The sequence below is a fragment of the Opisthocomus hoazin genome, chromosome 2, assembly GCF_030867145.1.
Source record: "Opisthocomus hoazin isolate bOpiHoa1 chromosome 2, bOpiHoa1.hap1, whole genome shotgun sequence".
NCBI lineage: Eukaryota > Metazoa > Chordata > Aves > Opisthocomiformes > Opisthocomidae > Opisthocomus > Opisthocomus hoazin.
The window spans coordinates 53,861,012-53,883,983 of record NC_134415.1 but is presented as its reverse complement, the minus strand read 5'-3'; the positions used below and the strand labels follow the sequence as shown (position 1 = coordinate 53,883,983).

Below are 22,972 nucleotides of genomic sequence, written 5' to 3'. Positions count from 1 at the left end.
ACAACAGCCACTCACACAATGAAGTCCATTATAGCAAATATCTTTCTTCTTCAGTCTCTGATACAGCAGGTAAGCAGATCAGTCGCTCTACATTAAGTTAAATAGAAATTGGCTTAAACCAACAAAAGGAATTCATTCAGAATTCAGTTGATGTTCTTTGCTTAAATCTTCTTCATTCCAGACATGACGTACTAATATATAGTAGATATATTAATATCTGGATGCAATATAATGAATTAAAGGTATGGATATTTTGTTTGTTATGTATTCAGACCATCTTTTAATTTAATCCTACTTGTTTGGAATAGTTAAGTAGGCATACCATATTCCTTACGGTGGATAAAACTTTACGAGTTATTCATGTATTAAATTACTTCTCCAAAGTAAGGGCTGCATTTTCTCCTGGCCCAGAAACAGGATTGCAAATCGTAAGCAGGGAAATGGTGACATCCAGTGCTCAGATATTACGTAAAGTGTATGCATCCTCATCATGTTCTTTTTCGTTTGTTCTAATGCACAGACACATTCAGCGTCTAACGCACAGACGCATTACAGTGCAGCAAAGTACTGTGAACGTCCACAATAAACTTCGGAAGAATTTAAAACTCTTAACTTCAGGTTTTCTCTTTGAATGTAAAACATATAATGTAAACAACTTTGGAAACGGTACCGCAACCTGCCACTGTGATAATTTTTTTCTTCTTACCAGACTAAGAATATTTAGGTCAGCCCTTATATAACGCTATGTATATTAATGAAAAAGGCAGAAGCAGCACAGCTTATGTTAGAGATTTGTTAGGATTACATCTCCGAGGACACTAGCACAGCTACCTGAAATGGACACTTTTGATAGCAAAAATAGTGGTTGACAGACGCGAGTCTGCATGCCTACCCCATCAGTTATCTCTTCTTCTTCTGTGGAGTAACACAGCTCTACACTGTAATCAGGATGTTATAGAAGAGTATGAAAAACACACAGGAATCAACAGGCACAATAAGAACAAAACTTTTTCTTTTCATAAGACCAAACCATTTATCCTAAAACTGAGACTGCTTAAAAAAGATAAGTTTATAATAAATATGTTAATTCTCAATAAACCCCAAGAGGAATTAACTCCCTATTTACTCATTCACAGGAAGACACATGTAGTTTAAATTGTGAAGAAAATAATTCAAAGACTATGAGAAACCAACAAAGAATGCAGGAAAGAAGCTGACTGGTGCTTGCACATAGGGACATTTTACACCCTCCAGCAGGTTGCTCACAAAAAGCTGGTCGAAGCTAGGGTAACATTTCAGACATGTCAGAATCTCTCCTACTTTTCTTCAAATTCAGTTAGTGACACCAGGCAGGACTGGAAGTACAATAGTTCTTTGCAATGGCGGACAAAAAAGAAAGTGCTAAGTTACTACAAATAACATAAAAATAATATTTCAATTACAAAGAAGCTTTTCTTCAGTAGAAGAGTGGCAATACAGAGATAGGGGCACTTACACTTGGGTACGAGGCCACTTCACAAACTTCACAGATCAGGACAGCAATTCACCAAAGTTTTCTCTTCATCATTTCTGTGCCCATTTTTCAAACTCTGAGAAGCTTTTCTTTCCAGTTAAGAAGCGGGCGAAAAGGCTCAAATGAAAAGATAATTTTGCACTACACTTTAAAAAAAAAAAAAAAAGTTCTTAAAAAAAAAGATGATGATAAAAGATATTAAGAATCCAGGATGTTTACCTCTGTCGTTATTATGAAGTATGTGACATGGGAAAGAATAAGCATGCTGGTTATGAAATTTTGCAAGTAAAACCCGAGACCAACTTAGAAATCTCTGAACAAGAACAATTTGATTCAAAGAGCAAGGATATTGCTCTGTATTGAAAGACAATCTGCATTCTGGCTAGTCAAAACTGCATTTCCCTATGCATTCTAAAGGGAGCTTTTTGCTCTGACATCACTATTACCAAATCCCGAAGTCTTTTTGGAGACCAGCATTAAATTACGGACCAATCGAAGTGCCTGACACCTGCAGACTTCGTTATATTTTCATATTTGGAGGTTTACTAGCACCTGTGCTTAAAAACTGTCAGCTTAAACAGCAGCTATAAATCAGATCCATAACAACGACTTCAATACAAACCCTGTTTTTATCTCCCAGTATTTATCTTTACAACTAAGACCAGCTCCCAAAGATGTGCAGTACTGCAGCTTAGGGTGACTGGGACGCCAGAAGGTACGAATGTTCAAAAATACTTTCTGGCATACAACTAATTTAATATAAGCTGGAAGAGAGCACAAAGGTGCAGTTTTATACCATCAACCCTACCATTTTTTGAAATACTCAATATCACTGGAACCAGAACAGACCCTTGGTTAGGGTGTCCTGCTCAACCCAATTACAATTACCAAAGCATCAAATTACAAATGCACTGTTTTTCGTCCCTGCTCTCATCTCCTAAGGCATCCTGCTTACAGACTCGTGTTACTCTCAAATACTGACAATCAGCAACCTCTGCTTTAACTGGGCTTAACTGAGAGGAACTTTAGTTTTGATACATAATTGTTCGTCTGCGTGACTAGCTGTTTGTTCCTTTCCCTAGCACATAAAAAGGTGGCTTTAATGCTCCCAGAAACTTGCATAAATATATACATTTTTGTACAACAATTTTAGTATGTTTAAATAGTATTATTCCTTGTTCTTATATAACTTAAGCCATGTTCTTGTTTATGATTCCTGTAAAATACACAGGCATATTTAAAATAAAAATTATTGCCTGAAAAAGCAGACTGGTGAGGCTGCTGAAACACATTACCTCGCACTCAACAGTTACTTAGGGATGGTGAGAGCACCAATTAGTACGGTCTGCAGCCGCTCAGTCTCAATGCTTCATTGCACCAAGAATGAATGCACTCCTGAAAAAACGGTTATTTTGAACATACACTAATGTATAATCATCCATGACCATGTAAACGTTGCAGCAGCTACAGAGACAACTAAGCTCTAATCGTTCAAAAGACACCTGAGCTATGTGTTAACTACCCTGGTTTTGCTCCCGTGTGATGCCACTGCATGCCATTTGATGTATACAAAGAACTTCCAGCCAGAAAGGCATTAAACTAAAGTTTAAATATGGTTAATTATTTTTTTAATGAATATTTCTCTTGCTCTAATGAATTCCTTACAACACAAACAGTTACATAAACATAAAAAATAGATTAAAAAAAAAAAATCTGATGTGGTCCGCCGTAGTTACCTTCCTCATTTTCAAAGATATTTCCAACAGAAAAATGTATTTGAGTACAGCAGTGGAATTTGTGTCATCATGACCAAGCGATTACAGCGCACAGTGAGATTCTCCTGTGGCTCTGTGGTCCTGGTCCCCATGGAAACCGGACTTGGATATTGTCCTCCACTCGCTGGAGCACCGAGACTTGGAAGCCTTTTGTGCCCGATGAGATTTCTTCCACAACCTTCCAGCAACAGACCCTATGCTTCCTCCTGACTCTTTCCTAATTGAGATGCAAATTAATCTCTGTGGCTGATTACACTTCCCTTAAAGCCCCTGACAAGTGCAGCTGTAACCGGAGTTTACAGACTTTCCAACAAGTGACTTCAGCTGTCACTCCTGGCAAGATGCTGCCCCAGCCCCGCGGCACGCGACCCCGCGCAGGCGGCGCTTCTCGCGGGCCCCGCGAGCACTCTGCTCCCCTCGCACCCGGCGCGGGGAGCACCGTCCCCACAGCTACTTCACACCCCGCCGCCGCTCCAACACGAGCGCCACCGACTCAGGGTCTCATCGCCATTGAGCCACCTGCACCAGGAAAAGTGTTCCATCGATTTCTAGCCACGTCTGAATCGAGAAAAATTTAGCCAGCACCCCATACTATGGATGCTGAGTTTCAACACGACCCGCGTGAAAAACAGAAGCGGCAAACCGCTCTTCAGCTCTGCCTAGCAAAAGCTCTCTGCACTCACCCCAACTGCAAGGTGACATCTAACACGCTGCCAAACGTCATCCGTTACTTTTTCAGGACTACTGCTTTTTATTTCTCCCTTCTATTGAAATTTTTTGAGTTATTCTACCTTTGAGCTGTTTTCATCTCCCGTCTCACAAAGTTACTAAACTGTTTCATTTACTGTTCAAATCGCTGGGTCTGCTTCCCCCCAGTTCTCCTCATAACAGCCAGCAAAGCGAACACCACACCAAAGTCATTTGCCGCGCACGCATCTTTTGGGAGCTACAAAGCAGCATTACACATTGGACAGGTTCAAACACCACCTTTATGCATCTATACATTTACATTCTAATTTCTGGCTCGTTAAGAATTTTAGTATTTCTAAAAGTGTTTCACTATGTATAGTAAAGGCTATGGACAGCTTTCTCTTCCACTCCAGTGTCATCCTGATGGGATCTTCCCACCACCTTATCTTTGTCCAGTTTCAGAAGTTTCTAAATCCAATTTCATTTATCAGACAGACAAGTGGCAGTTGATTGACTACAGATATCGTTGGTGCAAAAGCAGGCACGAAAAAAAAGGAAGAAAAGAACCTGGGGACAGATGCTGTTTCAGCTAGACCTCAAACATATGCTGAGAAGTGGCATGTGCTATCATATTTGTGCTGCTCATGTTTCCCTGGGGATAAGGAGGGACCCGGAGAGACCCTGTCAGAAAGCAGGAGCACAGCAGGCTGGTGAGCGCTGTTCGCTCACAAAATGTTCAAAGCCAAAAGATGAGCAGGATCAGGAATCAGAGGACTCCGACTGGGAGTGAAGTGCTGGGACAGCCGTAAAAGGCAACAGGATCTCTTCATTCTTGTGATCACTGTTACTTATGTTAATTTTACTACACTGCTCTTTTATTACTACACGTTGACTGTAGAAGCAGATGGATTAAGCTAAAATCTGCACAGAAGAATTTTAGTAACTAACTAGATTTCTCTCATGAAACAAAAGTGGAAAACCTGGCAAATTTTGAATAATCTGTTAGGTACTGCCACGGTTTCACAGCTGATGTATTGCATTCAACTGCCTATACAACAACCACCATCTTTGTTTTAAAATGAGTACAGAATGAAGTTAATAAATACCAATTTATTTGATCACAATGTTGTTGTTAATTTCTGACGAGTTTTGCAAAGTATACTGATAAAATTTAGTCTTTTTAAAAAAACAGTATTTTGAGGATATTTTGTGTTTTAAAAATGTGCATCTCAAACTAATTAATCAATGTTCTTTCAAAGCTCAAAACATTTAATTTACAAACTCTTTCTCAAAGTCATATGGTTAGAAAAAAATCAAAGGCTCTCCAAAAAAAATGAAGTGCAGTGAGTGTTGGTCCTGAGATAAGTGATATGATTAACCAAAAAAGCTATAAAATATTTCTAGCATAATTATGACATTATAAGAAAATCCTAGAATAAGTGAAAACCAGTAATAGCGCTGTTAGTCTGTATATCACACAAGAATAAAAGTCTATGCTATGATTCCTGTAACAGAGAAGCATACCATCTAGCTATCTTTCAGCAACTGTTAGAAAATATGTTCTGAAAACGCCCAAATACAGACGTGGCTGGAATGAAACTGGAAATCGGGAACTGAAACATCCACATATGAAGCCAAATCCCATTTGTCTTATTAATGTAATGAGTCCAAGTTAAGTCAATTGAACTACTTCTTTGAAGAAGAATACAACTGAGCTCTGTGTATTAGCCTGATGTACACTGCAGATAACTTCTACTAGCATGAAAGAAAATTGAGTATCATCATTACTTACAGTTCAAAGCATCAGTGTTAAGTCCAAGTCCACCACCAGCGAGACTGACTGTAGGTGCTGGTGAGAACACTCTCGTCATGTTATGATCTTATTTTTGCAAAACTGGATGGCAACTGGGTGCAAATGACTGCAAATATTGAGCCTGATGTGAAGAAAGCTTTGACCTTTTCCAATAAAATCAAATGGCAAGGACTTTCATTAAAGCTTACCTCTCGCACAAGAACATTCAGAAGCATGAACCCTACCAAGGGGAGCCCTGCCCCAGCAGGAGGAAAGGATACAAGCTCTGGTAGAGCGGGATGAGTGACTTGACGGCTCTGCTGGCATTGATGCACGTGGCACATATGAGGCTTGGCAGAAGCTTTGCAGTCACAATTGCTCCATCAAAGAGAGGACCGAAAAATGGCACCTGTGGACCCCAAAACAAAAACAACGCACGTAAAGCCGAGCCAATGGAAGCCAAAAGGTTAGTGTGGAACACAGGAACAACTTCCAAAAATCACAGAAACAACATGCCCAGCTCCCGGGGGGTTTTCACAGGAGGGCATCTGCTGCTTAAGAAAGGCGCCAGGGAGGCAAGAGGAGGCAAGTTTCACACTTCCCTGCTCCAGACAGTGAAGCTATTGAGTTACGTTACAAGTGTTAGCTTGCTCTAGTTCTCCTCTCCAGATCATGGGCACAAGGAGACTCCTCCAAGTACAGCAGAAGAACACAGATGCAAACCACTTCGACGGGCTGCAGCTGCAGGGCCATTACCAGCCAGGTCAGCACAGTCAGTCAGGTGGTACCCTTGCCAGCACAACATACTGTATCTTGCATTATATTGTTGACGTTTGGAATAATAAGCATCAGACCCACCATAGAAGATTAGTACGTTACTTTGCCATGAAACGGTGTGACCACACTGTTTTCCACATTGTAACCTCCAGTGTGATATTAATCCCCCAATTTTTTATTTGAAGTTCTTAAATATTCTGTAATTACCATTAGTATACTTTACATGTATATGCACATTTCACAGAATATTCAACAGGGTAAACACAAGCTTGTTACGCATATGAACAAAATCTATGAATTTGAAATTGCTATTCCGTTTTGAGTAGCTATTAAGAGCTGTTCTCTGTCTTGCATCTCAACAGGAGACCCTGACTCACTGGCTGAATCCAACATTGGCAGGAGTTTTTGCAAAGAACTATTTGTTTCAGATAATCCTCTATGAACTCCTTCAATAGACTTCACTGAAGTGAAGGAAAAAAAAACCCAGAGCTGATCCAAGACAACAAGGTCTGTGGAAAGCAGAGAAGATGGCAGAAAACTGCCGCCTCTCGGAGGCAGTCCCGTGGAAACACGGCTGGGACAGGCACAAACAGGTCCTCCCAAGCACAGCATGTCACGGTGTTAAAGCGCTGCTCCTTCAGGGTTACCTCCAGAGGAAACCACCATATAATGTCATTTGGTGACATATGGCTCTTCAGATAAAAGGCTATAATAGGCAAAAGAGACACTTTTAAAAAGCAAAAAATGTCTGGAATTGCATACACGTAACAGACTTTGCCATGTCAAACCCAGAAAATTTTAATGTTTAAATATATAATAAATTTTTGTATTTGCAAGTAGTCAAACTCATTTCCCTTTCACAAACTCAAAATGAAAAAAAAAAACCAAACCCCAATGAAAACCCTAACCAGAAGCTAGCAGCAATTACCAATATTTAAGCTATGGATTTTTTCCATCTGTACAGAGGCTTATCACATAAATAAATACCCTCTATTATTCTTCTGCAACTGCTTGTGGGTGACTGTGACAGTCATTCAATAAATGGACAAAGGGAATAATATAAATCCTCTGCATCTAGGGAATTCTTCTAATTAGAAGTGGCAATGAATTACAGAAGAAATTTGGTTTTAATATAACATCTGCAAATGACAGCTCTCTTTTCACGCAGTTATTTTGTCATTCCTTTACTTAAAATAATTACCCACCGCCCAAAAAATAAATTCATGTAAAATGTTTCCATAGTCGTTTTGCCCTTTTTTTTTTATGCTTGCATTACTATCTAGGCAGTTGGAAAGAATGGTGACATGAGGAAAATCTATGCCACCAAAGTGAAAATGTTCTACAGCATCAAGTTTTTCCTCTTTAAGCAATAAATTTCTAAGTGAAATTTTAAACACGTACTCTATTCACAAGTATCGACAAAGGAGAAAAAATATAAAACTGTATTTTTATGCAAGTACAAATACGGAGGTTAAGCACACACTAGTATTAAAATTATACCAACATGTAAATACCAGCTCTTTAAAGTCAGATTAGCACTTACATATGTTACTGCATAGTAAATTTATTGTCAGGCTTTTTGACAAGCAATTTTTGCTTACAGGAGTTTGTTTCACTGTTTCAAAACCACCTAGAGTCTCGGGAGCACGGTAGGTTTTCTTAACACAGTCTTACAGAATTTATATACTTAAAATATAGACAAGGGGTATATATTTTCTACACCTTTCTGTGTGTGTATATAAATACATACAAACATATATATATGCTCACATTTAAAAAAAAAAAACACCACAACACAACTTTCAGTGGGCACTCTCCAGAAAATTTATTAAAAATATCCCCTATCTGTCTGACATTTAAAAAGTTTAATGATTGTTTTCTCTGAAAGTTTAATAGTCGAACTCCAATAAATCATGCTTTACTATAAAACACCTTCTAAACAGAAGAGTAAGCTAATTTAAGCTGAACCCTAAGAGCTTTCCTTAGCATCCCTGAACTTTGTCCCCATAGCGTAGAGGTAAGAGCACAGCGAGTGCTCCTTGAAGCAACTTTCATGAAACTGGGAAACGTGCTTTTTTCAAGCACATTTCAAATAATCAACCAGATTATTTCAAGAACTGTGTCCTAGGCATACATTTTGTTAAAAAGTACACGTTTTTCACAACCCAAAGTTGGCACGCACTGGCAGATGGAAAAAGAAAATAATGCAAAGGATGGAAGTGACTTTGTACAAGAGCGACGGATTTTACACTACCAAAGAAAAAGAAGCGTAGCCCGCGTGAAACCAGAACCAAGCGCAGCACTTGCCCAGACTGGTTCACAGCTTCTCGATGCGTGGGGCTAACCCTCCGGAGACCTGCAAAGGCGTCCCTGCCCTGCCCTACAGCAGCAGCGGAGGCAGCAGGCCCTGCTGCTCCCCGGCAGGCTCGGGGACCGCAGAGCCCGCTGTGGTACGAGAAGCACACAACCGGACCATACGCCCGCACGGACACAAAGCGCGGAATTATTAATTCCCGAGCAGACCTACCGGCCACGCTGAGGGTCATTAAAGTCAATGGAACTCGCATATCGTCAGCTTCCATCTGTATAGGGGGCTCTGCCTTAACGAGGAGTTCGAGGGGGGAGACCAACTGAATGCATAGGGACGTGCTTCCTGCTCTGTACTTTTCTGTAAGTTGGTATTAAATACCCATTTGAGAAACACAGTGTTTTGAATAGTTACAAAAAAATACGCTATGCTTTGGCAGGAATCAATTAAAGAAAAAAAAAAAGAGTAAAGGGAAATATCGCCTTTCTTGAGCATGCCAAATGTCAATGCAAGTTATCCATGAAACAAATATTAATATTCAGTCCATTTCAAACACCTGCTTCATTACAATTTCCAAGAAAAAAATAATTATTTCTGTTGCACGCAGTAAAAGTAGGCAAGGTTAAATAAACCTTTTGATCACAAAGACTTCCCCTCTACAGCAAGCAGCACTAGTTAAAAGAGTGGGGAATGGGTAAATTATTGTACCAAATGGCTGAGAATTAATCTCTGATGACTAGCTGCAATCTAACGAGGCATCTGTGTCCCAGGGAACCCGCAGTATGTCCCTGGCGGTATGTGCAGTGTGTAGAGTCTGCCTGGCATTCTTTGTCCTCTTTTGCAGGCAGCTTTTCGTCTCATTGTTCAGAATATCCTCATGCATCTGTGACGCGTGGAATGCATTCACACTAACAGACTTACTATTGTCTTCTCTCAGAAGCTTTGTCCAGCAAAGACTGCATCACGGTTCCTGATAATTATATTGCTTAATTAATCAAGACAAAAAAAATTTGCAAATCATTGCCCGGTTGCCAAGCAGGGAGATAAAAAATGAAAACAATACAAGCTGAAGCAATATAACAAAAGTAACAGCTATCTGATCAGAAATTCTTATATAATGAAGCTATTAATGCTAAATCGGTTAATGTTAACATTGCTCCAGGTGTCTCTACTTAGATGCAAACAAAAAGGCTAACATTATGTATATAAAAGGCCAAATGTTGCCATGGATTCTGTAACCTGATAGAGAGGACAGCCTTTTCATTTGATTAGGGAATGCAATTTAAATACCAGGGACTGAAGCCAAACAACAGACATTTCTCTCTGCAAGCCTCTTTCATTCACCCTGGGGTCAGTAGCTGGTGAACAAAAGGTCAGCCACACTTGCCCTGGAAATGTCTGGATTAATTTTATTACATTGTAATGGTTTGTACTTTAAATGTAGGGATAACACTAAATTTCCAGTTAGCTATTATTCTTTCTGCCCGTTGGGTATTTTTGACTAATATGTAAGATGACATAGCTTTTCTCGATTGGTTCATAGAATTTTCAAGCATGCTCATAACACTAAATCCTGATTTTCCTGATGGAACATTAAACGCTAAAATTCCCAAGAAGTAAATTGCAGAGCTCAAAATTCGGTGTAAGAAAAAAAACCCCACTTTCATTTTATAAAAAGTTTTCAAGCTGAAGTCTCTACTGGCAAACCACTGGTTGTTAATATATAATAGCTTCATCATTCACAACTCAAAAACCACTGTATACAGCTGGTAAATATGCCATTTGATGTACGCATTTTCCCCACAGCTGGTTATTCTCTTGGACAAATACTGTCCCTCATATAAGGGAAATGGTATTTATCACACTGATTACTTTCACAGAGTATATTTTATATACATTTTTGCATCCATAATGTACCAGACAAGCTTTTACTCAAGTAGCTTTTTTTTATACATATGCCCAGAGGTACATACACACACACCTACCATTTTGCAAGAGAAAAAAAATCTATTATTTCCAAAAAATTTCTAAAATGTGGTTGCATAACAATGATTTAAACCGAAAATACTAAACCTGAAATACTTTGTTTCATGTAAGGATATCCACTGCCTACATCATCCCATTGAGTCAGATTGTGATACCAGTCTCAAAAACATGTGAGGTTATGCACGGTACCATATGTACAACAGTGATCAAGCTGTATGGGGTGAATTAAAAGCAAACGAGGAACTTACATCTTTATTATCTTGCTTGTATTGCCACACCTTGGAAATTCACAATGATTTGGAACATTGTTCTCTGTACAATAACTCCTATGGTTTGAGAATTCTAAAATACTTCTTTAAGCGCTAAGCATGAATATAAAATAAATTAGCAGGCATTTCGATTGCTATTAATAATTCTAGTTTTAAAATAAAAGCTCATTGCTCAGCATAATTTTAAACTGAGATGGACAGGCTGTATTTCATATTTGCTGGGGAAAAAAAACCACCAAAACTCAAAAACACTGAGCTTTATTTAAGCAACAAAACTGTTGGTCACTTGCATAACACATATGACAGATCCAATAAAGCAGTCAAAACATACCTCCGGTTTCTTCATTATCTCTATGAAAAACATGCGATTCTTCATTGGATAAATAACAATTAAAACATCTCCAAAATCTGTTGGTATAATGCCTCTGCGGTAGTTCCTGGTGTGTTCAGACCAGACGATGTGAACCTCATCATTTCCCAAGTGACGAAGCTGCAACAGCAAATTGGCTCTTTATTAATCAGAGTGATAACAACAGTTTATGAGGGGTCATGGCTTACAAATTGAATTACAATGCTCAATAGTAGAAATATTTCATTACAGAAAAAGTTAAAATATTGTTTTTCTCCAGTTGCTCATGAAAAGACCAGCTAAATAATTTACTTCATTCAGAACGCATTGTTGTCTGATGGCTTAATTAAGTAATTATCAAACTAGCCATTAGCACAATATGTAAATGTACATTACCTACAATAATTTAAGATGGAAATCTGAACTACTAGAACAAAACAATAACCAACAGAACTTCGTATTTCAGCTAAAACAAGATAGCTGTCACAGAAACAGGAAATGCCTTGACTCAGGACGTCAAGAAACTTTCCATCATGAACCGCAATTACTGAATTTATTATATTACAAATATCTCCTTGTCGACTCTCTCTGGAGAGAGCTTTTGTTTGAAAACGTAAGCAAAATATCTGGGCAATGTGAATTAAGGAGAATGGGAAATACCGTGGAAGTTACGTTTTTATTTGGAGCAGAGATGCATAAAATATGGATAAAATTTAAATGTGACACACACAAAATGCATTTGAAAGCCCGTGTGTTTGCTTTGTTACTGGAGGAACTGGAGGTGATCTAACAGATGGCGAAAAGTATTTGGCAATCATGTACAAGCTACATACAATAGTTTCAACTGTAAGCTTTAAAGTTAAATTTTAATCCACATGCAGAATGCCAGCCCAAAGCATAAAGAGAATTTAAGTCCCACTTGAAGCTTAAAAGACACCCCCACCCCCCACCCCCAATTTGGTGCTAGCCTCTGGCACAATGTGCACAATAGACCTAACAAAGAAGCCAAAACGTAGCTCTGCCTTCTTCACTGTCTCTGTTCGAGGCGGGCTGGGGGGGCGGGGGGAGGTAGTGATTTTTATTGGTAAGTCACAACTAAGTAATCTCCACACGCCATGTATCAGCCTATATTGTACCACTGAATTTTCCCTATTCAGAAGTAGGTAGCGCCTTTAAAATTAAAGGCTTTCATTCCTATATATCAGGCAGCAAACTGTACCCTAGTTGTAATAGAAACAAGGCAAAAACATAATACATTATGAGAATCAAAAAGTTAAAACTATGAACTTTGCTTACAGTTTATATTCTAGCAAAGTAAAATAAAACCAGGTTCATAGAGTCACTTAGACTCTCAGTTTATTTTAAATGAAACAGAAGATAGAGAGTTGTATTTTATTTACACCTGTGAATAAAAGACATTTTTAGTTCCGTTTGAAGAAAATACATTTGTGCCATATAAAAACATGGAAATATTAACAATACTATCGCTAGAGCTTCTTACATGTACAAAAAATCAGTACAAATTACTGTTCTCATGGTCATCCTGATTTCTGTGCATTCTCTTGTATTTTCTTAATTCGTCAGTAAAAATAAAGCAACATCCAAGAAAATACTTATATTGACATATCACAGTGCAGACTGATACGTACAAAACTAAGCAGTAATTTACAGGTACAACAAAGTCCTGATTTCACTTTATGTAAATAGATGCAGCTAGGTCACCTTAAAAGCTATTGAAAGCAAGATGCAAAGTTTAGTCTTAAAAAATAAAATCTGTCTGGCTGCAAGACTTTGTGCACAACAGGTTATACACAGTGAGGATTTAAGTGTTTGGAAAGCTATTCTGTACGCAGCCGAAGCAGACCTGTAATTTTCTATGAAAGCTGAGCAACGGAAGGACCCAGCTCACACCAGCTGTATTCAGAGCAGCCCAACGGTGATGTATTTGCAAGCAGTGCCCACAATTTATCAGGCTGAACTCAATGAATCCTGATACGAGAGCGAGTTCTGGCACTAGCTTTGCAACACAGAGATAGCCCACAGCGGCAGTATTTAGCAACCTGTGCTTTAAAAAGCCCAACAGATAAATACGGAAACACAATTCTGTAAGGTGATGCAATTGTCCAGTTAGACAGGGCAATTCACAAATTGAACACAGCTCTTCTTTCTAAAAACAAACTGTGAAAAAGAGGTTCTGTACCGCCTTGCCTGCTACTGCTTTTGGAGTGATAAATAGCACACACCACTATAAAAACAGTAGTGAAAACATGTCCAAATACTGCTTAAGAAATCCTTTTAAATCGCAAGGAACTATACTGATAATAATCAAATACTTGTCACACTGAAGAATCCCAAAACACTTTGCAGCTATATCACATCCAAGCGAACACAATTCAGTAAACGGGGACAAGTTAAATCAACTGATGCTTGCTGTGCTTGTTTGAGACAAGAAGTGATGGTTATCAGCTCAAAAAATCTCACAAACTTCATGTAATAATAAATTACTACCTTTGCTACAACTCTCATCGCATGCTAGTAACTCATTTTAAAGCTTGAGTTACTACCTGGCATCGTTTTGAAATCATACATCCTTAATCACTGCATTTATAAGGTATGATGTTACAAATATAATATCGGTATTAATAAAAAATATTTGTTCTCGAAAGATAATTTCATTGATAAAAAACCATCATAATAATCTTCTCAGCGACAACAAACCAGTTGCCATTTTCCTGTATTGCTCATTCAAAATACAAGCTGTGGGGTAGACTCAGCACCCTGCAGGACATGGCAAGTTTTGCTTCAAGGTCCAAAGCAACACAGATGATGCATTTGGAGCCAGAGTCCCATGCTATGCTCTCCATGTAGTGCGGGGGTGGGGGAAAAAAAAAGAAAAAAATGCATTAAAAAAATCCCAAAGCAGCTAGGGAATAAGATATCTATTAAAAAGCAAAACCAAACAACTGACCAGCTCAACCACAAGTAGTCAGATTTTTTAAGTTTATTGCCAACTTGAACGAACTATCTACAAACGTTCAGGGAAGGCAGCTCCTGAAATTACAATTGCTTCTCCTCCCCGAGCCAGCTAACAGTGCACAAATTTTTAGCCTGTGCATAGCAGTGGTTTTGCCAATGCAAATAAAATATATATATGTTCTCAGCTGCACACAGTCAGGCACAGCCACTGCCTGATGTCTCGGCTACGCTGAGCATTCAGCGCCTGGAAGCTGGGTCAATGTATAGCTTCTGACATGCGTCACGCCGTCGTTAATCATATCTGGTCTGCATTTCCTCAGCCCTAATCTGGGCGTTGGAGCGCAGCCGGCAGCTCCAGAAGCTGGGAGGCTCGCCGAGCGCCGTCGCTCCCCTCCGCTTGAGCAAATAGTTTTCAAGGCTCCCCGCTTCGGTGGGGCTGCACGCTGCCTGCCAGGCAACACGCTGCCACTGACACTGGTCACGGTACACACCTAATGGCCTGACCTCCTTTCCCTGCTAATTGCATTACACAGCCAGCTGGCTCCAGAGAGGAGTCGTCTGTTTGACTGAAGAATTTCTGCTTTTGGGGAGGCATGGCTGCTACTTTTGCTAAGTAACAGTCGGGCCTGACATCCCCATTGTCTGGCTGACAGTGTACCCATCCTAAAATCTAAGTTTTATTTGTAAATTAACCAAGAAACTTCCTGCCAGAACAGTGCTGCCTGGAGACTGATAATGTGTGCCTTTCATTCCCTTTCACTCTTACTGTATCACTGCCAATTTGTTTTTCTGCTGCTCGCCAGCCCTAGGCTATAAAAGCCTTGTAAGACATAAGTGCAATTATAGTCCTGGAGTCAAATGAATTGGACAAATCCAATAGCACAGCTCTGTCCCCACTTTGCAAACCCCTACAGCAGTTAGATTAGCTGCTAAAAATCTAATCTAGCTCTAGCTAACAAATTTCTGCAGCGAAGGAGCAAGAGTTCAGTATGGGGTTGCAACCAGATTTCTGAATTGAAAAAGTTCTGCTATGACAATGGAGAAGATGGAATAAATCACTTGAAAATTTTGCAGCTCATTTTTAAACTGTTAGGTACAATTTAGGCAGAACAAGACAGGGGATGGTAGGATGCTGTTACGACGACTGATTTTCATTGTTGCCAGAAGACAGCCAAATAAAAAATAAATTTAGAACCAATGACGCTGAACCCTATAGCAGCCAAAGATATCAGCTGAATTATGATTATTCCACTAGAAAAGATTTCTTTCAGGGCTGAGACTTGTTTGGAGATGTTTTTTCCTTCTTTTTTCCTCCCCCCGAATGAGCAGTATAATATGTCAGCATATACTTCAAATAAAGGAATACAAACTGCAAATTACAATTGTACTGCCTGAAAATGAGGGGCCAAGTTCATCCTCAGCAGAAGTGCACTTATTCTTGAGAATTCATACCAGAAATTAATTTATCCTCTGTGTTCAGTAAAAATAAGGAACCATAATAACATATTTAAGTAAAATTACTGCATCTGCGTAATTCCCCAGCCCACAGAATTTATGGCCTGCTGTACTACTTCCTTGGCCAGCAGGTGGTAAGACCTTCTGTTCGGCTCCAGAGCTTGCGAGCCAAGCACACTGATTGGTATTGAATTCTTTTGCCTGTCTGTAGGCAAAGTAAGCAAAGAAGAAACCACAGAAATGACAAAGACTTCAGAGATAAGGGGGTCCTTAGATCCCAGATCATCCTACCTGATGGAAGCAGGGGGAAGGCAAGAAAAAAAAAAGTTATGGCCCCCACAGCATCCTGACTGGCAAAATGATAAATTTTTCCCCTCCCAGTAATACTGTCCTCTATCACCATATATAGTTACATTGCAGCAAACATTAAGGTGGAGTTGGTATTAAATAACAAGTTCGTAATCTGCCTTCCTCTCACATACTGCTATGAAAAAGAAGCATTAACAGAAAGAAGTAATAAATCTAAAATAATCTTTTTAACCTGGACATAGTGCCCCAATAATCTGAGGTGAGGACCTAAGCCCAGCATGCACTAACTGTTCAGTGAGCAAGTGGAAATACTAAAATACTTGTGATGATCTTGAGAGTTGCCACAATCTTGGAAGCAAGGCTGTATTTGACTATGACTTTGTTAATCAGGTACTGGAGAATTCACAAGCACAGTATCGACAGGTGGGGGAAATAAATACATTTTCCTCTTGTTTAAGTGTATGTTGCAGGCAGGCACGTGTTTCTTTTCAAGCACGCACACACCAGTTGTGTGGCACATGCAAAGGCTGCCAAAATCAACAGGGGACTTCTGCAGACTAAGGAACTTTGTTGCTAAAGCACCAATGTATTTGTCTTTATTTATTTCAGTATACGGCCTCCACAGCTAAGGCTCACAAGTGAAATTTCAAAAAATTGACACTTTTCGGGTTGTAAGAGTTCTTGCACTACCTTTACTATTGTCTTTAGGAATGGTTTGGATATACATTCATGCTCAAAACACTGGTTTCAAATGCTGGCTAGTTCATCCATGAACATTTTCAAAGAATTAGAGAACTGTTAATCTTCCAGAAATTTTACAGTGCTTCTGAAATGCATCTTGCCTCCACTCTTTGCTGCAGTTTTGTAAAATATGTTAAGAAGTCTATGCTAATTTGCACAGAAATACATGCTTGCTTACAGAAGAGCTGTGACAAATTGAACTAAAATGTTCTGTGCAGAAGCATGGAACCACAGAAGATTATATGTTACAAATGACCTCTGGAAGTCATCTGGTCCAATCCCACCGCTTACAGCGAGGCCAGCTCCTGAGGTCCGTTAGGTTGCTCAGAGCTTTGTCCTTCTTTACAGGAACACACAGTTTGAACCCTGCAGGGTTCCATTCCTATAGCAGATTTAAGGGCTTTTTTAAAGTCTTAACGCAATTACTTTGCGATATTTTCTGTGGATAATGTGTACTGGAGCTGGCCTTGTTCACTAGCACTTCAAGACTTGGAGACTGGCAACTACTAAATGCTTTTGCTTTTTCTTTCTCACAAAGAAGAAATTCTCTTAAAGCAAACATAAGGAAGACAATTAAATAGAATAACCAGACTCTCTCAATGTCTATGTTAATCCCTAACGTGGGTGGGAATTAGGAGAATTACTAAAATAGACTGTTGGCAATTAAACCCCATTTTTCCCCTCATGGTAGCTCTGTCAGACTGTGCTCTCTCCTCTCCCAAGTGATGTATTACTCAACAGCTAGATGATATTTCACTGCCTTTGCTACACTTCCACAAAATCCTGGAGCTATGACTTACAAGGGAAGATTAGACTAAACGACTACAATTTGTGTAGGAAAAATAAGACTGGGAAAGACACAGTAGCAGTGCGCAAACACAAATAAGTCTGCTGCAAAATGATCTGTTCTCCAAAACCATATGGAATAGGGTAAGAACAAACGGGCTTAAATTGAAGCAAAGTAGAGGCTACAAGAAATTTTCTCATGGTACAAGTGGAGCATAGGAATATGTTGCCTAGGGAAACTGCAAAGCATTCATCACTGGAGTTTTTAACTAGGAGCTGGATAAATACTGCTGGGAACAACAAAAATACAGATAGCCCTACCTTGGTAAAGTGACAGAGACTATACAGCCTCTTAATATGTACCACAGCCCTACTTCTCTACCCTAAAGTACTCACATTGCCTTTTTTACCGTAGCCATGTAAATTCACTAATATGAAGATAACGAATTGCATACATAAAAAGAAACATACAATTTTGTTAACTTTTTTTTTTAAAATGACATATTACAATAAAAAAACAAAGGATCTAGCTTTACTGTTAAATGCTGGGCAAGTTTTCAGGATGGCTAATCAAAAGTTCCACCTTTTTATTTCAAGGAAAAGCACGTTATTTTGAAACCAACTGGACAACAATCACCCAGTGACATATTTACAGATAATTTTCAGAGTACAATAGTATCACATGGTAGACTGGATGGCTGTAGTAACATTATTAACGCACATTAACAACCTACGTAGGATAACTTGCCAATCCCAATTAAAAAGGCAAAGATTTGGTATGCACCTAAAACCTTCTTTGACTCTAAGCAGCAGTTGGCAAGCACCATAGTCTCAAATCTCTCCTTGTTAGGAAAGGCAAATGACTAAGTCCTGATACCAACAAAATTTGGGGCTGGGTTCTGGCCATCTTTGAAGCAGAGTCTGCTTGTCAGAATTGTGAATAACTGGATAATGGCTTTAAATATCCGCTGGCTGCTTTTGGTACTATGCTTGTCACTTTTCTTTCACTTCTTTTCTGTTACACGCTGGACGATTCATCTGTAAGGTTTTATTATGCTGCATTTGGTTGTTTTGTTCTCCCAAACTACAACAGTTTTGGCAGGCAGACAACATACAAATGAAATTATTGCTAATATTATTACTAATGGTGGTATTTGAGGCTACCATGGAAATGTTAATTGTGTTTCAGAATTCAGAATTTAGATGCCATTTAATTCAGATAATCTAGCTGCAGAGCACCATGTGGCACAGCAAAGATGGCCTGCTAGGACCAGTTAGCACAATCTGTTTTCAATTTAAGCTTTAAGCACTTGAAGACTACAGACAATATTTTGAAATACACAGCACATTATTTACCTTTTTGGTCAGTGAATCATCTGAGTCTGATGGCATTCTTGTAGACACATGAAAAATTATTTCCACGGTAGAGGTAGCATAATAGGGTGCCGTTTGTCCTGTGCTGCCATTGCGCTGCAGGCCGCCCATAAACCCACCATGTGTTGAAAGATCAACCTGATTGATTGAAAGTCATAATTAGAAGAAATTTGAAAAGGCTGATGAATAATCAGTATTTATTTATATATCAAGACTTGGTGAATTTACCACTCCAGAATTCTGTAGCAATCCCAGAGGACAGATCTAAATGCAAAGATCATGAACATTTCCCATTCCTGGATTTGACATTTACCAAAAGTAAACATCTCTTAACTAGGTACTGAATCATTATGTATATGGCTATTTTACCTCCCTTCCAGCAAACAACAGCAAGGAAGCAAAAGCATTTTGTCATGCACAGCTCCTCTAAGGGCTATGCATGGCTTAGCAAGCCCACTCAAAGCATACACAGCGAGAAATAATTATGAAGTGCAGAGAAAATACAAAAAAATCAGAGAAACTGAAAAAGAAATTCAAGATTTGTACAAAGAGAAAAACTTTAGAAGAAATTGTTCTAGAAGATTATTCAGAAGAAATGCCTCTCTGAAGACAAGTCCATGTCCAAAAGCTTGTTTGTTTTCCCAACTGCACCAGTATAACTGAGGATGCTAACTCTCCCTCTAGACCTTGTGTCACTTCGATCCTTAAACATCAAAGACAGCTACCGTGTATTTCCAAAACCCATAAATGTTCATGTCATTTAGGTTATTGACACACCACTTCAACAATGCAAACTAAAAGCAAACATTTTTGTCCTGTGGTTAGGTATATGGTCAGACCACGTGAAGAGCTAAAAGGAGCTAAAATTAAGGTAAAATTATGCTATAGTTCTTCATGATGCAGAAAGCAAGAATGTCCACTGCAGCACCAGTTGTCCATCAGAAACAGGAAGGATGAGTTCATCCAGAAGTTGCAAGTGGATTTACAGAATTCTGCTAAAAAAGGTGATCTTTTAAGTACTATTAATATTAGTGTGCATTAAAATTTATCCTTTTTTTTTGAGAATTAAAAAATATGCAGTGATATATGCAATTTGTCTTCCAATATGTTAGCTTGCCTGAATTTATGACAGTTACCTCCCAGCCCAGTCCAGCAACAAAATCTTCATATGCCTGGCTTCCCCTTGCATTGGAAAGTATTGAACATTTGTCCTCCTGTCCTTCTGCAATGTAAAACACTGCAATCTTATGAGTTTCACGGCTATAATTAGATATAAAAAGAAACAAAAGTTAAAGAAGTTTTAGCTCAAAATTACTTTTTAGATCACCTGCACTCAAAAGCTATGAACAAGTGACCATGTTTAACTTTACATGTCCATTTCTTTTATGCACACAAATATATCACTCAATTTCAGTTGCAGAAATACATTTTCATCAATTTTTTTTCCCCAAGACCACACAGCAGAGACACCATAGTTCAGAGGGCAGAGCTGAGTCTATTCCTTCCATGCATCAGTAAAAGAATTGATGACCAAGTTCCAGCTACAGGGTTAATCGCTTACATCTGTGCAACCTTGCCAAAGATAGTAAGATTGCACAGGTGTTAATGGGAGCATAATTTGACCTGCAGAATTTTAATTATAGGGTGATGATATAGGAGGAAAAAAACCATGATTGCTTTTCAGATCCTGAGTTGAGTTTTACGAGGCTGATAGTGACAGTTGGCTTCTTTGAAAACAAGCTGAGTGGATTTGGTATGAAAATTACTGGAATGCAAGAAAATTAGAACTCTGCAATGCTGCAGGCATTTTTCAAATAGCTATATGTCAAGTAATGAAAAATAACACCTAATATTCAGAACTCTATTCTGCCACTACCTGGCTGTAGAGTAGTTGTATGGAGATTACCCATTAAAATACTGCTCTTGGCACAGGGATCATCCTGCAGAAAACAGCCCATTGTGTGAGTTGAGCCGAAGTCACAAAAAACATTTTTGAATTTCCTCCCTCCCTCCCTTCCCAGCTAAAGAAAACAGGAAATAGGTTGCTTGGTCTTACTATTTGCTATTGATTTTGAATTCTATGTATATAGTGCCAGTGAAAGTAGCTTGTCCATTCAGGCTCCAGAACTCTTTAGAAACAAACAATCTATTTTTTCATACAAATATTTCTATTGCTAGCACATGCAATTTTAATGAATTTTTGGTTTTGGTGACGCACTTATTCTTTTTTTTGGAAACGCTAACCCTATCAATGGTGTGTTCAGTAAACATTACCTACCATTGGCGGGAATCCAGATTTTTCAGTTCTCGCAGTAATTTTGAATTTTTCTTAAGAAGATGAAAGCTTTTTCTACAAATACATTAAAAAAAGATTTGAAGGAAAAGGAAACACAGTACAGACACAGTATTTTCTCATTCAAATACCTAACAGAAAGGAATCAAATTAGCATGATTCAAATTATTTTATTATTATTCTTATTAACATATATACAGATGTCTATTTAAAATAATTACTGAAGCAGATATATGTAAAAGTTTAAAAGTATGTTCTGACTACTACCCAGCTATATAATTCTCACTTTCTTCAGTGTGCACATGTTTGGGGGTAGAAGTAAGGACAGTAAGAATACCGTAAACATGTTCTGAATCCTCTCTTCCTACCTTCTATCCCAGGAGTTCATTCCCAAGTCATCCAGTAACAGCCGACAGAAATAAAAGGATGCTTGAGGTTCAGCAGGATGTGGTTCTTCTTGACAGGCCACCTTCATGCTGAAGTCTGAACTGCATTTAAATATATACTCTTTTTCCTGGGCGCTCTGCCTCATTAGCGCTTCAGTGATTGCATTCTCTTGGTCGCAGCTCATACCAAATGGTGGTGGTGATGGCTCATTCAGCTTTCGCTGGGGATGTAAAAGGCATTCAGGACTGGTGTTACCAATCTTGTCCAGTAATTGGTCAAGGGTGTCTTCTCCTTCCTCCACCTGAGAAATATCTTTCTGGGAAATGAAGTGGTGCTCAGGGTTGCCTGAGATTACAAACTCATTCGTTGTGCTCTTCTGCGGAAGGCAACCCTCCAAAGGTCCATACAATATTCTGCCATCCCATGAGTACTTCCCTGAGATATCTCTGACAATTACCCTTACATCCGAGGGGGCTGCTGCTGGCTCAGTGTCTGTCTTCTTCTCTGAGGGGATCTGGAGGTAAGATATAAGAGTACTGTCATTAAACACGAAGAGCTGCAGGTTGGGACTCCGGAAGACTTCTGAGGACAGCTCGGAGGACTCCACGTAGGAGTTGTCGTGGTTCTCGCTAAGGAGACTGTGGAGAATGGCAGGGCCTCCACTGAGAGGGTAGTGGCTCAGGTGATTCACCAGGTGAGTCATAACCATCCGCGCCGTTAAAGGTATCAATTCTAAATTCCTTCTCCTTTTTTCTAAAATGACCAATAAAAAGATAATAGATCAGTAAGAGCAGATAATAGATCACTAAGAGACAATTAAAAACAGCATCTGCAAATTTCTCTCATGTTTCAGAAGCTTGCCTTAGTTTTCCTCCTAATCCTTCCTGTTCAAGAAGCTATTTACAATCACTTCCCAAAAAATTCAACCTGTCACACATTTTTGTTTTCTTTTACCAAATGGTCTTTGTCTTTTAGCCTACTGTGACATCCAGGTCTCTACACAACATGCAAAAAGTACTGTACACAGATCCCACAACGCCTGCTGTCACTACAGTTTTGTCTGGCAGGCTCAGGTGTTTCTCCTTACTGCCCGTATTCCCACAGCCATCCCCACAGCAACGGTAGCAAGAGAGGGACATGGCACAAGAAGCAAAGGTAAACCAGAGGTGCAACTGAAAAACAACACTTCTCG

General features: G+C 39.1%; 1 protein-coding gene across 7 annotated transcripts in view; it reads right to left on the bottom strand.

Moving 5' to 3' along the window:
- Positions 1–22,972, bottom strand: part of RALGAPA2 (Ral GTPase activating protein catalytic subunit alpha 2) — a 138,266-nt gene that overhangs the window by 44,004 nt on the left and 71,290 nt on the right. For 6 of the 7 annotated variants that reach the window (XM_075413686.1, XM_075413682.1, XM_075413681.1 and 3 more), the window contains 6 exons: positions 21,762–22,533; positions 21,379–21,450; positions 20,237–20,360; positions 19,083–19,238; positions 11,442–11,600; positions 6,052–6,179 (listed from right to left, as the gene is read on the bottom strand). In XM_075413686.1, the coding sequence (XP_075269801.1) occupies positions 6,052–6,179; positions 11,442–11,600; positions 19,083–19,238; positions 20,237–20,360; positions 21,379–21,450; positions 21,762–22,533 (1,411 nt within the window). Of the gene's footprint in view, positions 1–1,495; positions 1,598–6,051; positions 6,180–11,441; positions 11,601–19,082; positions 19,239–20,236; positions 20,361–21,378; positions 21,451–21,761; positions 22,534–22,972 lie in introns of all 7 variants that reach the window. The other variant, XR_012763142.1, reaches the window with a different exon arrangement.